Raw genomic sequence first — 14,717 nt, 5'->3', positions numbered from 1 at the left:
CACCACCAACTATAAAAATCAGCACCACCCCTCACTCCTAAAACAATAAAAAAATTAAGTGTTTAGAAAATGGGTGCTGTCTGGAAAAATTTTTTAGGCTCTAGGAGTCTTGGAGCCAAATGCATACTTTATGACTTGAATCTAACTCATGTCTTGAACATTTATTTTGAATCAATTTCAAGAATTCTCTAAGCATATCAGGCTTGGTCTTAGCATTTAAATTCAACCACATTTTCATGGTGGTGTTACTACTTTGGCAAAAGACATATTTATCAAATCTAGTCTATTTTTTCTTGTCTTCTGCCACTATACTATACTTAAAATGCAAGCTTGACAACATCTCTCTCTCTGTATTATGGCAGATAAAATTTCATTCAATTATTAAAAGTCCCAAACACTGAATTACATGTTAAAGTCAAGCTGTATAGACTGTATGCATATATGGTGTGAGTAAAATATTTGTGTAAGAATGCACAGACTATAATACACTTTCGTAAATAGCTCACCCTTAATCCAAAACAATACCAAGTATGAGGAAAGGTATCCGTACCATCCTCCTTTCACAGATGGAAAAATAGAAGCTTATAGGTGTTCAGTGGCTATGTAATCACACCAGTCAAAATGAAATTAAGACTTGATCTTGGTTTTCCAATTAATTACCTGTGTTCATTACACCATATTCCATTACTGTTGAATGATTTACATTGACTTTGGCTGTTTTTTTTTTAATTAAAAAAATTTTTTTTTTTTTTTAAATTTTACTAGGCTCTACACCCAGTGTGGGGCTTGAACCCATGACCCTGAGATTTGAAGTCACTTGCTCTACCGACTAAGCCAGCCAGGCACCTCTACCCTGCCTTATTTCAAGAAGGATTTAACCTAACCTCTCTCCCCTACATAACAGAAAAACACAAATTCCAGACAAAATAATTAGGCATTTCATCAATTACTGTCTCTGTATGAATTTTAACAATACAATTCTCCAAAACTTAAAATTTTGAAATTAATTTGAATCCATCATTTGGCAATGAGTACATGTTAATATTCTATAGGTAGGCATTACATATCTTTTGGAATCCAACTGAATTCTGGATTTAAGCAATTCAAGGGTAACACAGGAACTTTGAGTACTGTGACTGAATTAAAGTCAACTTCATTGGAAGGAAACAGAATTGCTGACCAGCTAAAGAAAAACTATCATTCAATATACATTCGGAGTTATTGAGAGGAAGATAATACGATGAAGCTCTAGGCCCATTATTTAAAAATCTCTGCATTTAGTATGAAAAGTCTGTGAATTAGTCCTTGGTGTCATCAAGGCTTTGGGGCTGTAGAGTGTACATATGGTGCGAAACAGATGACCGCCAGCTCCTCCACCCTTAGTGTTCTGACTTATTCCCTCCCTTTTCCCTCCCTTTATCCTTTCCTCTCTTTAAGGAACTTTTTCTCTTTTTCCTCACATCTCCTGCTAGTCATCCTTGTGTACCTAGTGGTAGCGTAAGGACTGCAGCAACCACATGAAAATAAGATTATGACAAAGGCTGAGATGGCCAGATAATGTTGCTACTTGTGTTAAAATTAGATAACATAAAGATGATAAACTGACAGAGTTTAAGAGAAAGATTTATTTAGTCTAGAGTGAGAGAAAAGGATTTTCATTAATTTATAGAAGTCAAGTGACTACTTATAGAATGTCATGAGAATTGCAAAATACTATGGAAAGATCGTCAGCAGCAAAGTCTGTGAAACTCACAGCCATGAGGAGTCTAAGGACATGACAACTAAACGTGAGGTGGTACCTCGAATGGGATCCTAGAAAAGGAAAAGGACATTAAGTACACTAAAGAACACATCAAAAAATGGGCAGAAGATATGAACAGACACTTCTCCAATCAAGACATACAAATGGCTATCAGACACATGAAAAAATGCTCATCATCATTAGCCCTCAGGGAGATTCAAATTAAAACCACATTGAGATATCACCTTACACCAGTTAGAATGGCCAAAATTAACAAAACAGGAAACAACATGTGTTGGAGAGGATGTGGAGAAAGGGGAACCCTCTTACACTGTTGGTGGGAATGCAAGTTGGTGCAGCCTCTTTGGAGAACAGTGTGGAGATTCCTCAAGAAATTAAAAATAGAGCTTCCCTATGACCCTGCAATTGCACTCCTGGGTATTTATCCCAAAGACACAGATGTCGTGAAAAGAAGGGCCATCTGTACCCCAATGTTTATAGCAGCAATGGCCACAGTCGCCAAACTATATGGAAAGAACGAAGGTGCCCTTCAACGGATGAATGGATAAGGAAGATGTGGTCCATATACACTATGGAGTATTATGCCTCCATCAGAAAGGATGAATACCCAACTTTTGTAGCAACATGGACGGGACTGGAAGAGATTATGCTGAGTGAAATAAGTCAAGCAGAGAGAGTCAATTATCATATGGTTTCACTTATTTGTGGAGCATAACAAATAGCATGGAGGACAAGGGGCATTAGAGAGGAGTAGGGAATTTGGGTAAATTGGAAGGGGAGGTGAACCATGAGAGACTATGGACTCTGAAAAACAGTCTGAGGGGTTTGAAGTGGCGGGGGGGGGTGGGAGGTGGGGGGTACCAGGTGGTGGGTATTATAGAGGGCACGGCTTGCATGGAGCACTGGGTGTGGTGAAAAAATAATGAATAATGTTTTTCTGAAAATAAATAAATTGGAAAAAAAAAGTACACTGAAGAAGTCTAAGTATGGACTTTTGTTAATAATAATGTATCAATATTGGTACATTGATCATGGACAATGTACTTTATTAATGTAAGAAGCTGTATTACAGGAAAACTGCCTGTGGGAGGAGTAGGCCCTCTCTGAACTATCTTTGCAACTTTCCTGTAAATCTAAAACTGTTCTAAAATATAAAGGTTATTAAAAAAAAAACAAACTATGGAAATTCATCCAAAGCAGCTTGTTAAAACATTTGTTGTTAGACATCTGCTAGAAAATGCACTATGCGGTTCAAGGGCTCCCAGAAGTTTTACAATGATGGGAAAACCTGAAGAAAAAAAAAAAAAAGCCTTTCTTGACAGAAAGGCATACTTCTTTAAAGGTTCAGGTCAGTTGCAAGTAATGATACAGTATTTTGTCAATAATTAAAATGCTATAAGTACATTTATAAGACTCTTTTTCAATAGCAACAGTTGTTCACTGTAACTTTCTCCTGAACTTTTACCCCCAGAAGGTTAGCATTCAGGAAGCTCAGCTGCTGTCTAACAAACTTAATTAATCAAAAAGTCATTTCCGAGCTGTAACTATGAGTAAAAGCGCTTCAAGTGTGCTAGCAAGCCTACAAGTTAATCAAAATGCTAATGCAGTACAAATTAAAGTTGTGATTAACATTTCACAGTAGCTGCTTAAGTGAGTTGATCACACAAATGGGTTAAGCATTACTCATTTCCTATAGCCCCAACCGGGAAAAGGGTTGTTATGTGGGTATGAGGAGAGGAGCTGGGGGTAGAAGGATCCTTCATAATAGCATCACATCATCAATAAACCATCACCAAATTGTCATATAAAAGCTTTCAGGTAGAGTCACCCAGGGGGAAACAGCCTTCCAAATTATATTACAGTCCTTGAGGGGAGATTGCCTATAAATCCACAAGAATAAGTAAAGTTGTTTAAGACCTCAAAATCCACACACATTTGTGTTAGTTTTGGAAATACTACACGCATCAGCTCTGTGTTGCTTTTTGGGGATGGGGGAATGGGACCTTGTTTTAAGTGTTGTTTCCCGCGTTCTACTGAGGAATTAAAATGTATCTTTGATACATGAAAAAATAACTACCAATTGGATATTGATTTTATATTTATTAAGTTTTTATTTTGATTCTAACATTTGGATGGCTAACATATGGTGTTATATTAGTTTCAGATGTACAATACAGTGATTCAACTGGATGGTAATTCTGCACCATAGTGTGGATCTCTGCACTTGGAAAAATAGTCATTCAGGATTAAGTTCATTTAGAATTATTTGCTTTTAAATAGTCATCCATTAACAAAACTTCATGAGGCTTCCATGGTAAGATCTGAGCTCCTGGTAGTTTTGCCAGGAAAGCAGCCTGAATTAGACTTCCCTGTCTCCATGAATTTGATAAGGTCACACTCATGTTTATAATAAACAGACTACATTTGTTGGTAGACAATACAGATTTGGCAGATAATCTCAAAAACACTGTGAGAATCCACACATAATAAATCTCCCTTTTAATCCTCTCCTAATAAAGAACTAGAAAGAAAAAGTGAAATATTTATGCATTCCATTCACCATGATATATTGAAATGTACTACATGCCAAGAATTATGTCCAAGTCATCTTTGTCAGTGAGATTATAAATAGTTATTGATAAGTTTCCAGCCTACTTTGGATGATGCAAAATCCTCCAAATATATGCTCATAGTATTAATATTCCTTGAAACATATCCAATATTTAAAACTCTAAAGTGTAATTTTCATTTTAGAATCCTTTAAAGACTTGAGTTACTGCAATTAATTATTTTTTTAAACTTCTTTAGATTACAGATTGCTAAATACATATAATCCAATTTTGGAAGCCTAGAGATTATTTACTTATAATCCACCCATCTTTTTCTCAAAATGATCTGAAGTCTATTGTGCTGTACTGTCCACTTAAAGATAATCTTTTCATTTGGTCTAATTATAAGCATTTAGAAGTGTGAAAGGATTCTAAGAATATATGGAAGATTTTATCTACCATTTGCTATATCAAAACATTTCTTGTAAGTATTGGGTTAAGGATGTGACCAAGTACTTCTTTCGTTAATCAGAGCAATACCTGGCCTATTTTCTCTGCTAACTGTATTTGACTCTACGATTCTAAAACTTGTTCACTTAATTGACACTGACATTCTTCAATACATTGACGAGCCACTGAGCATGTGCTTAGTGCACCCATAGGTAAATACTCCTCAAAGGTTACATTAGTCTTGCTCCATGGCAGTTTTATCTACTGGCATCATCAAATATTTCTATGCTTTTTAATCTACTACAAATGGAAATACAGACCCAGCCAGACCCAGAGTACTTCTCCATTGAAAAAAATTAAGTCAATAAAAAAATATTCATATCATTGCATCACCTTCTCTCTTATCCTATTCTTTTGTTCTTAACTCCAACAGGTGCATACATACATATCTTAAGTTTATCAGTTCAAGTCTCTTAAACATAGATTGAAAATGCAATGTGTTTTCAGAATAGCTGTGGGTTACAGGAAAAATATGACACAGATTATTTGAAATGTAACACACTTTATCAGACATGGTTTACAAAGACGTCAAATTATTGTTTGAAATTTGGGCTAAACAACAGTTTCACCAGTAAACTTTTAGAATTTAGTTTTTGCAAATTTACCAAGGTTCTCTGACTGAAGAGAAGTATAAATACCTACTCAATTCATATACTTCCTACCCTTTATTTTTGACTAACACCATTTATGACAATAGATAAAGCCTATTAGAACATGTTAGATGGTAACTAGACTATTGTGGTGATCATTCTGCAATGTATACGAATGTCAAATCTCTGTTTTGTACATCTGAAACTAATAAAATACTGTATGTCAATTATATCACAATTAGAAAAAAGTTCTCCCTGCTTTGGTACTAAAAAGACCCAAAAGAACAAAAAGCGTACTAACATTAATTTGAGGGGCATAAGAGCTACATATTGTTTCCCTGTGTGCAAGGGAAGAAAGGCTGAAAACAGTAGTTCCAAAGACCTGGGCATTAAGGAAAATAATGTGAAATGGCAGCTCTTATATTTAAATTAGATGCAAGAATTTACAAAACCATGGAAACTTACCTGCCAGAACACAGCTTTTAGGCACTGAATCACCTAGATTATTACCAAAGTAGGTTCAATAGAATGAGAATTCAATCTATATAAACACGTGCCTTGCTTGGTATGCAGAATATACAAAATACAGAACTTTACACTCTTCCTCAATAGTAAAGAGGAGATGTCTGCTATCTTTTGGGGTGCTGGTAGCTCTGTATCTTGGGGCAAGGAATTGCTGAGATTGCCTATTGCTGCTAGAAGTTTTGAAGTTTTTAAAAAAAAAATCGGTGTGATGGACAAAGACTGCCTTCATGGGAACCCCGTTAGGTGATGGTGATTCACCAGTGAAAGACGCCAAGAACCTAACGGAAGCAGTCTAGGCAAACTTGGAAGAATGAAAGAGAAACATAAAATGTGTGTACGTGTGTTTTAATAGTAAATCTATGTATAGGTTGCTCTAGTATGCCTATACTACATTACAGGATTATTTTGTAATTATGCTGGTATTTCTCTTTCCCTTGGCAATTGTAGCAGCAATCTGGTCCTTCCTCCATTAATTTCAATTTTTGAAGTTTTAGGGGAGAATATGAGGAAGTAAATGATTAATTCACTTGTGTATCTAAAATAATATAAAAACCTTGAGAAAGAGCATAAGCAGTTGATATAAAAAAGGCAAACAGCCTATCTACTACACACTGTAGTGTGTAGTGCAGTGTAATATAATAAAGCTATTACAAATATCAAGCATATTAACAGGTTGTTCTTAGAAACTGATTAAAGTAGCTATAGATTGTTGAAGGGAACAAGAATAAATAAGGAGGAGGTGATTTGATTATATATTAAAAGGGAGTGATGAATTAAAAATATTCATGGTCTAGTGGGAATTCTTGGTTTAAAAAAAAGTGGAAATTCCTGTGAAGTTCCCATATTTTAAAACAAATTCTGACTAGACCATGAGTACAATTTTTAAATTCATCCTTATAGGACAAAGGGAACCTGGTGAGATAGATCTTTATTACATATACCCAACCTATGCTGAAAACTCTTTCTTTTGGATGTGATCTTGGACAAATTACTTAGCGTTCACCTGTAAAATGAGGATAATTATACTATTCATTAGGCTAGTATAACGAATGCAGTGCCAAGCAAGTAGAACAGAGCCTGGTACAAGAGAAGTTCTCAAAAACCGTTCAGCACTATCATTGTTAATGACGGTCTGCCTTATGGGCCATCATGATATCGTGATTTTTTGGTGTGGGGTGTGGGGATAGTGTACAAGTCTCCAAATAATTCTGGTCAAATCTGATATTTATATACATAAATTCCAATTTAAATTTGGAAGCAAAGGTCTCCAGATCCCTTTCTAATCAACCTGCCATCACATGTCTCTGTGTGTGTTTGTTCTTTCACGAGATAACAGAATCATCTTATAGTCTTTAAAGGCACTGATGCTAAAGTCTTTTAAAATAAATATTAAAAAGAGATATTTTGATCTATTAAATTTAGGCTGCAGCAGCATTAGTCCATCTTCTATTACATCTTAAAGAAGCTTTCCTAGATAACCCAGCAACCTGACCACAGAAGCGCACATCGAAGCACACAGCCCTCTGGTTCTCAGCCCACTGAGTCAGCTCCTCCAGCCTTGATTTTCCTTTTTCCATGAAACACCTGAAAGCATTCAGTTACTGGGAAGTTTTGCTATAAATACCAAACAGAAGGTAGTGGGAGTGACTATACCCTTATGCTATCTGGCTCACTACTGTATTTAGATAATTTTCATTTATTTATTTATTTATTTATTTAATATTTTATTTTATTTATTTGACAGAGAGAGATCACAAGTAGGCAGAGAGGCAGGCAGAGGGAGAGAGAGAGAGAGAGAGGAGGAAGCAGGCTCCCTGCTGAGCAGAGAGCCCGATGCGGGACTCGATCCCAGGACCCTGAGACCATGACCTGAGCCGAAGGCAGCGGCTTAACCCACTGAGCCACCCAGGCGCCCCTAGATAATTTTCATTTAAATGAAGATGATTTAAAAGATTTTAGTTTTAAGTAAAAATGAAGATGATTTTAATGTAAAGACTTACAGCCTTTCTCAGAAAAGATCAGAGATAATAGAGTAGGATTTAAAATCCTGGTAATTCCAATGGTTTCAGTATGGACTGCCTCGGCAAATCACCCTTAACAAAGTTATTCAACTTCTCTGAGCATCAATTTCTTTGTCTCTTGTTTAAAAAGCAGCAGAAAGCTATAATCAAAACACCAGACGACAGCAGTTCTGGCTTTGCTGTCAAATTTGGAAAATTTACGCAAGCCAGTTTAATTTTTGATACTTCTTATTTGTAATAGTCTCATAAAAACTAAAAAAAAATTAAGTTTTCCTTTAGTACATCCAGCACAGAAAGTATGTTATTTCACTTAAAACATTTTACAGATACATATTACAGTTAACACAATCAAGAAGAGGGTTTCAAAGGTGAATGGCAAGAACAATCAATTCTGTAATTACTCAATTTACAAATTAGAATTTTTAAAGCAGATTTAAAAAACTGAGATATGCACAGAAATTTTTACTTGTATTTTTGTTCAGTAGGATGGAAAAGGAAATACTAGTAACAGTGACATATTAAAAGGAACTATTACAAAAATATCTCAAACTAAAAACAATGACTCAAATGATCTTGATATATAATTTCAAATGGGTACAAAAGAAAGGAGAGTATATTCTGACTTCAGGCAGGGAAAAGGGTTATACAACTATGCCTTTCTTCTGTGAAAGATTCCCTAGGACATGGGTAGTCAAGGCTACAGTATTTTCATAATCTAAATGATGGCTCATATAAATGGTATGTTTCTATAAAATAAGGGGCATAAAAAAGCTTTAGAGTAAATGAGTATGATAAAGCAAGGAACAGACCTATTTCCTTGAGTCCTCAAATCGTTGTTTAATTTATAAACAATAACTAATGCCCTGTTCTTGTAAGGTGTTATTTTTACTCAGACCCTTTTACTTTAAGCCACTGCCTAGCACCTTATACTAAAACAAGAGCAGAGTTGGATTTATGGCAAGAGATGGTGGTACTGAGTCCCACACATAGACACAAGGTCAGGCTCATGTCCCATGAGGGCAGTAGTATAATTTTCAATCAGCCAGCAGGGCTGCAGCTTGGCAAATGGCTTGAACCAATACTTTTTTAAGGCCAACAATATCCACATTATCAAATGAGAAAAATAGGATACAATTATAAAACTCAATCAGCCAAGAAAATTTTATCAGCTCTTGATTTTCTCCCCAAAATTTCCATTGGCAACCCTAATATTCTTTTCTCTTCCTGGCTTGTTTATTTTTATCACAGTCTTACAAATTGCAGGAATGAGAGGATTTAGGATACAAAGCTGGTTGCCATCTCTTTACAACAAAACTTTTGACTTCTGCCAAAAAGTCAACTCAACATTTAAGATGATCATAACTAAAAATTTATAACACAGAAAATTCCACCACAATGTCTGACTATAGGGGAGTCATTAAATAAACTATGCAGCCTTTAGAAATTATGTTGAAAAAAACATTTAGTGTTAAAAATATTTAATGTTATAAATTATTAGGTTAAGACATTTATGAAATAATGATAAAACTGCAAAAGAAAAAAGTGAGAGAGCAAGTAGGTATATGTATAAATGTACAAAGGAAAAGAGCTTTTTGAGCTTCCACGGACAAAAAAGAACAAAACAAACTATTGTAGTACTCTAGCTAGTAAATTTGGTTTTGTAGGAAAAAGGGTTAGTGACTCTAAAATGACATCAGGAATATACTATGATTGAGGAAATGGTAAATATGTTTTGATTAATGAGAGCCAGGTTTTTCACAGGTAGAGAAAGGAGTTATAAATTTAAAAAGAGTGAAATGAACTTTTTGGTACTGGAGTGGAATTGGTGGTATTAGAAATGAACTCACGGTTTTGTAAATACAAATGTTTTCACACACAGATACATATGTACTGAGATAAGGAGATATGCAAATGGCATAGATGTCTGTCTATGCACACTTACATTTCCTGGCTTTGTCCAGTGAGTAGGCCTAAGAGGCAAAGATACCCAAGGAGTGATGGAGTCAACAAGCCAGCAGATGAGTTCTCTAAACTATTCTCTAATAAAAAGAACCAGGGCTCTTTGGAAACATTGCTGATTCCAGGGCTAGGGCAGGGAAGGATACAAGACAGAAGATTGCAAGGTGATGTTAAAATAATAATGTGGGCATGTCAAAGGGTTTGTATAAAACCAGTGTGAGAGGCCCCAGTGGTGGATGCTGAGACAATCTGAGCAGCAAAATAAATGATAGCAAAGGATTTTACCCAATAGAATAAAACACTCATGAGTCTATACTTATATAAATAAATATGTGAATAAAATATATAAATAGGGAAGAACAAGTTTTTCCTTCCAGAATTCCAGGGAAAGTGGAAACAGAAAATCAGAATAGCAATAACTGCTCCAGAAAAAATTCACCAATGGAGCAGAAAATAATGTGGGAAAGTATGATAAAAAATAGGATATTTGCATAATCTCAAATCTCAAAGCATCTCTGCAAAAAATATGCATTAATTGTAAAAGAAAAGGCAAAGAAGTAACTACAGTGGAGTAATGTAAGTACTATATATAGTAATGTATACTATATATACATATTCAATCTAATTATGAAGAAACATTAGGCAAACCCAAATTGAGAAACAGTTCTATAAAATAACTGGTCAGTACTCTTGAAAAGGGCCAAGATCATGAAAGTCAAGGGACTAAGGAGAAATGAGTACTAAATGCAATGGTGGTTTTTTCCACAGAGCAGGAAATATTTTCCAGTGGGCAAAAGACAGTAACTTCAACAAATGGTGCTGGGGAACATTGAGAGCAATATGCAAAGAAATGAAACTTGACCATTTTCTTAACACCATACACACAAATAAATTCAAAATGGATTAAAGGCCTAAATGTAAAACCTGAAACCATAAAATTCCTGCACAGCCAATAACTTCTCTGACATTGACCATAACTTTTTTCTAGATAGGTTCCCCAAGGCAAAGAAAAGCAAAAGCAAAAATAAACTTATAAAAGTATAAAAGTAAAAAAGTAAAAAAGTAAAAAAGTAAAAAAAAAATTTTACTGTATAAAAGTAAAAAGCTTCTGTACAGCGAAGGACATAATCAATAAATCTAAAAGGCAATCTACAGAATGAGAGAAGATATTTACAAGTGACATATGTGATAAAGGATTAGTATCCAAAATTTATAAAGAACTTATATAAACCAATACCCCAAAACAAATAATCCAATTAAAATGTGCAGAAGACACAAAGAGACATTTTTTCAAATAAAACAGAAAGGGCCAAGAAACACATAAAAAGATGCTCATTATCACTTATCATCATGAAAATTCAAATAAAAACTACAATGCAATACCACCTTATACCTTTAGAATGGCTAAAATCAACAACACAAGGAACAACAGATGTTGGTGAAGTTGTGGAGAAAAAGTAACCCTTCTGTACCATTGACGTGGGAATGCAAACTGATGGAATCACTGTGGAAAACAGTATGGAGGTTCCTCAAAATGTGAAAAATAGAACTGCCCTATAATCCAGCAATCACACTACTGAGTATTTATCCAAAGAATACAAAAACATTAATTCAAAGGACACATGTACCCCTATGTTTATAGCACCATTATTTACAATAGCAAGACATGGAAGCCACCCAAATGTCCATTCATAATTGAATGGACCAAGAAATTGCAGGGTATGTGTGTCCATGTCTTCCTAGAGAGGAAAACCATGTGTTGGTTACAAAAGGATGTCAAAAAATATCTGTGTTTAGTATAGCTTTACCTCCTTAATTTCTGAAAGTTTGTACTTACTCTATTTTATGAAGTATTCCTATCTTTTAAATGGTATAATTTAATTTTTTATGATAATAAAAACGTTAGAAGCTAATTTTAAAAGATTTAAACATTTTAGAAAAGCATAAAGAAGAAATTAAAAACCACCCACAATCCTGCTAGAGAGATGGTTACTGTTCACCTTTTGGGGGACACTATTCAGCACCTTCTCTCTAGATGTATGTGTACATATAGATACAGATGTTTTATTTACATGCAGAATTTACAAATGAAATTGTAAACTTTACAGCTTTCTATAAATGGAAAGATACTTAGGTTTTTTTACAAGTCTTTAATTTTTAAATGATGCCATACTGTACCTCCATAGACCCAGATCTATTTTCTCTACCTTAAAAATACCCTAAGTTTTGGGGAAAATTTTAAAATTGTTTCTCATTACCCAAATGTCAAATAAAGGTAGAATGCAGAAAAATTCAGTCTCTCATTATCTCACTCCCTTGGGAGCGCTTCCCCAACACTGCTCCTCTCCCAATCACCTCTTAGTAAATGGCAGCTCCATCCCTCCATTTGCTCAGGAGACTAGCCCTAGAAACTTCTCTCGCTCCTCACTTTCCCTAAAAACTCTTTTCCAATTCATTAGCAGATTCTGTTAATTCTGAAAATAACTAAATAACTAAATAACTAAATACAGGAAAGCAGCCGATGCTAACCAGTCTCACACTTATCAATATGGTCCAGCCACCATCACGTCATGCCTAGCCCTAAAGCATTCAAGGTATGAAAAGTTTCATTGATAGGGTTTCAGATTCCATACTGCAACTAATCTTCAAGAAAAACCACATGTCATTTCCATGTAGTGTCAAAAAAGAACATCCACAATTACCTGAAAAGGCTATAAAAATACTCTTCCCTTTTCAAACTACATGTCCTTGTGAGGCTGGCTTTTTTTCATATACTTCATACGTTTTTTCATAACACATCATACTGTAACAGACTGATTCCAAAAGGAGATATATGAATCTTGCTGACTTCTATTAAGCTAGATATTAAAGATATTTGCAAAAATGTAAAATAATTCTATACTCTTCATTAATTTTCTTTATTGTCTTGGAAAATAGTCACTTTTCCTGAAAAAGCATGTTACTTCAATTAACATACAATGGGTCCGTTATTATTAGTTTTAAATAACACAATAAATATTTGAGACTTTTTCAGTTTTAATTAACATGGTACATATTCATAGATATAACCAACAGAATCACTGCTCTAGCAGCTTCCATCTCAGAGTAAAATCCAAAATCCTTAGTGGTTTACAAACTCCCTCCCTTGACCTGACCCCATTTTCTCTGAGAAAATAATCTCCACATCCACTTCTTTTTGACTTCATTTCTAGTGCCCTGTCCATCTTCTTTACAATGGTCTCCTTTATTTTTCTTCGATGACACCAAGTAAGTTCCTGCATGAGAGACTTGGAACCAGCTTTCCTAGTTTTTGGAGTATACTCCCTCAGATAATCCTAGGGCTCACTCTCTTCTTTCAATTCTTTCTTTCTTTTTTTTTTTTTAAAAAGATTTTATTTATTTATTTGACAGACAGAGATCCAAGTAGGCAGAAAGGCAGGCAGAGAGAGAGGGGGAAGCAGGCTCCCTGCTGAGCAGAGAGCCCAATATGGGGCTCGATCCCAGGATCCTGGGATCATGACCTGAGCTAAAGGCAGAGGCTTTAACCCACTGAGCCACCCAGGCGCCCCTCAATTCTTTCTTTAATGTTACCTTATAAGCAAGATAGACCTGGAACACATTTAAAGTAGCACAGAACAATACTTTCCATCTTTCTATTTCCTTTATTATACTTTATTACTTAAAAAACAAAAAAACCATCACAGTTATCCCTCCGACTTATATTTTTAATTGTCTTTTCCATCTCAAGTGAAAGCCCATAACAGCAGGCAGTCTTTTTTTTTTTTTTTTTTAAATTTTGACATATAATGTATTATTTGTCCCCGGGGTTCAGGTCTGTGATTCGTCAGGCTTACGCATCTCACAGCACTTGCCATAGCACGTATCCCTCCCTCAAGCCCATAACCCAGCCACCCTATCCCTCCCCTCCCATCCTGCAGCAACCCCCAGTTTGCTTCCTGAGATTAAGACTCTCTTATGGTTTGTCTTCATCCCGATCCCACCTTGTTTCATTTTTCCCTCCCTACCCCCACGACCCCCCGCCTTGCCTCTCAAATTCCTCCTATCGGAGAGGTCGTATGATAACTGTCTTTCTCTGAGTGACTTATTTTGCTCAGCATAATACCCTCTAGTTCCATCCAGCAAGATTTTGTTTCTTTGGACGGAGCAGGCAGTCTTTTGCTTGTTCACTGCTATACACTCAGAACTTAGAAAAGTAGCTGGCATTGAATTTTATTTTCAATTTTCACCTAATGGATAGCGGAAATTGTAATCTTACTGCATTTATATTTGCCTTTTCCTTTGAAAGTTCTTGATTTGATTCATCAGATTTTTCTCAACAATGTAGTGATAAAATATTTTAAATGCAAGTATATTTTATCCTAATACGGGGGCGGGGGAGAAAAGCAAAAATGATGGGAGAAAATATAGCTCTTAGACTTTCATACCTGACATACTCTGAGCGCTTGGTCCAAGACTGTTTTGGTGTCCGTGTCGTAGTCTGGGCAGGGCAGCATGGTTCTGCTGAGATGTGCCTGTAGCAGGAGATGTGCTTTGGTGTGAGGGCTATCAAATGAATGAGGATTTGATTCAAAGGGAAGACATTTTGCCAGTTCACTATTCATATGATCTTCATTATGTCTTACAGGCAAATCTGTGTATTCTTCTGCATCCTGGAAAACACAGAAACACATATAAATATATATGTATATATAAAAAATAATGTTGGATCAAAGGTATAATTAACATACTTCTCAGCTGAACTACTGACATTTAAGACGTAGTTTAGAAAAACCATAATGTA

General features: G+C 35.3%; 1 protein-coding gene across 1 annotated transcript in view; it reads right to left on the bottom strand.

Moving 5' to 3' along the window:
- The window catches only part of ASCC3 (activating signal cointegrator 1 complex subunit 3), a 343,681-nt gene that overhangs the window by 13,191 nt on the left and 315,773 nt on the right, over positions 1 to 14,717 (bottom strand). Inside the window, exon 37 of the mRNA XM_044245000.1 lies at positions 14,362 to 14,586. Coding sequence (XP_044100935.1) covers positions 14,362 to 14,586 — 225 coding nt within the window. The remainder of the gene's footprint in view (positions 1 to 14,361; positions 14,587 to 14,717) is intronic.

Source organism: Neovison vison, chromosome 1 (genome assembly GCF_020171115.1).
Source record: "Neovison vison isolate M4711 chromosome 1, ASM_NN_V1, whole genome shotgun sequence".
Lineage (NCBI taxonomy): Eukaryota > Metazoa > Chordata > Mammalia > Carnivora > Mustelidae > Neogale > Neogale vison.
This window is presented reverse-complemented; position numbering and strand designations above follow the sequence as displayed.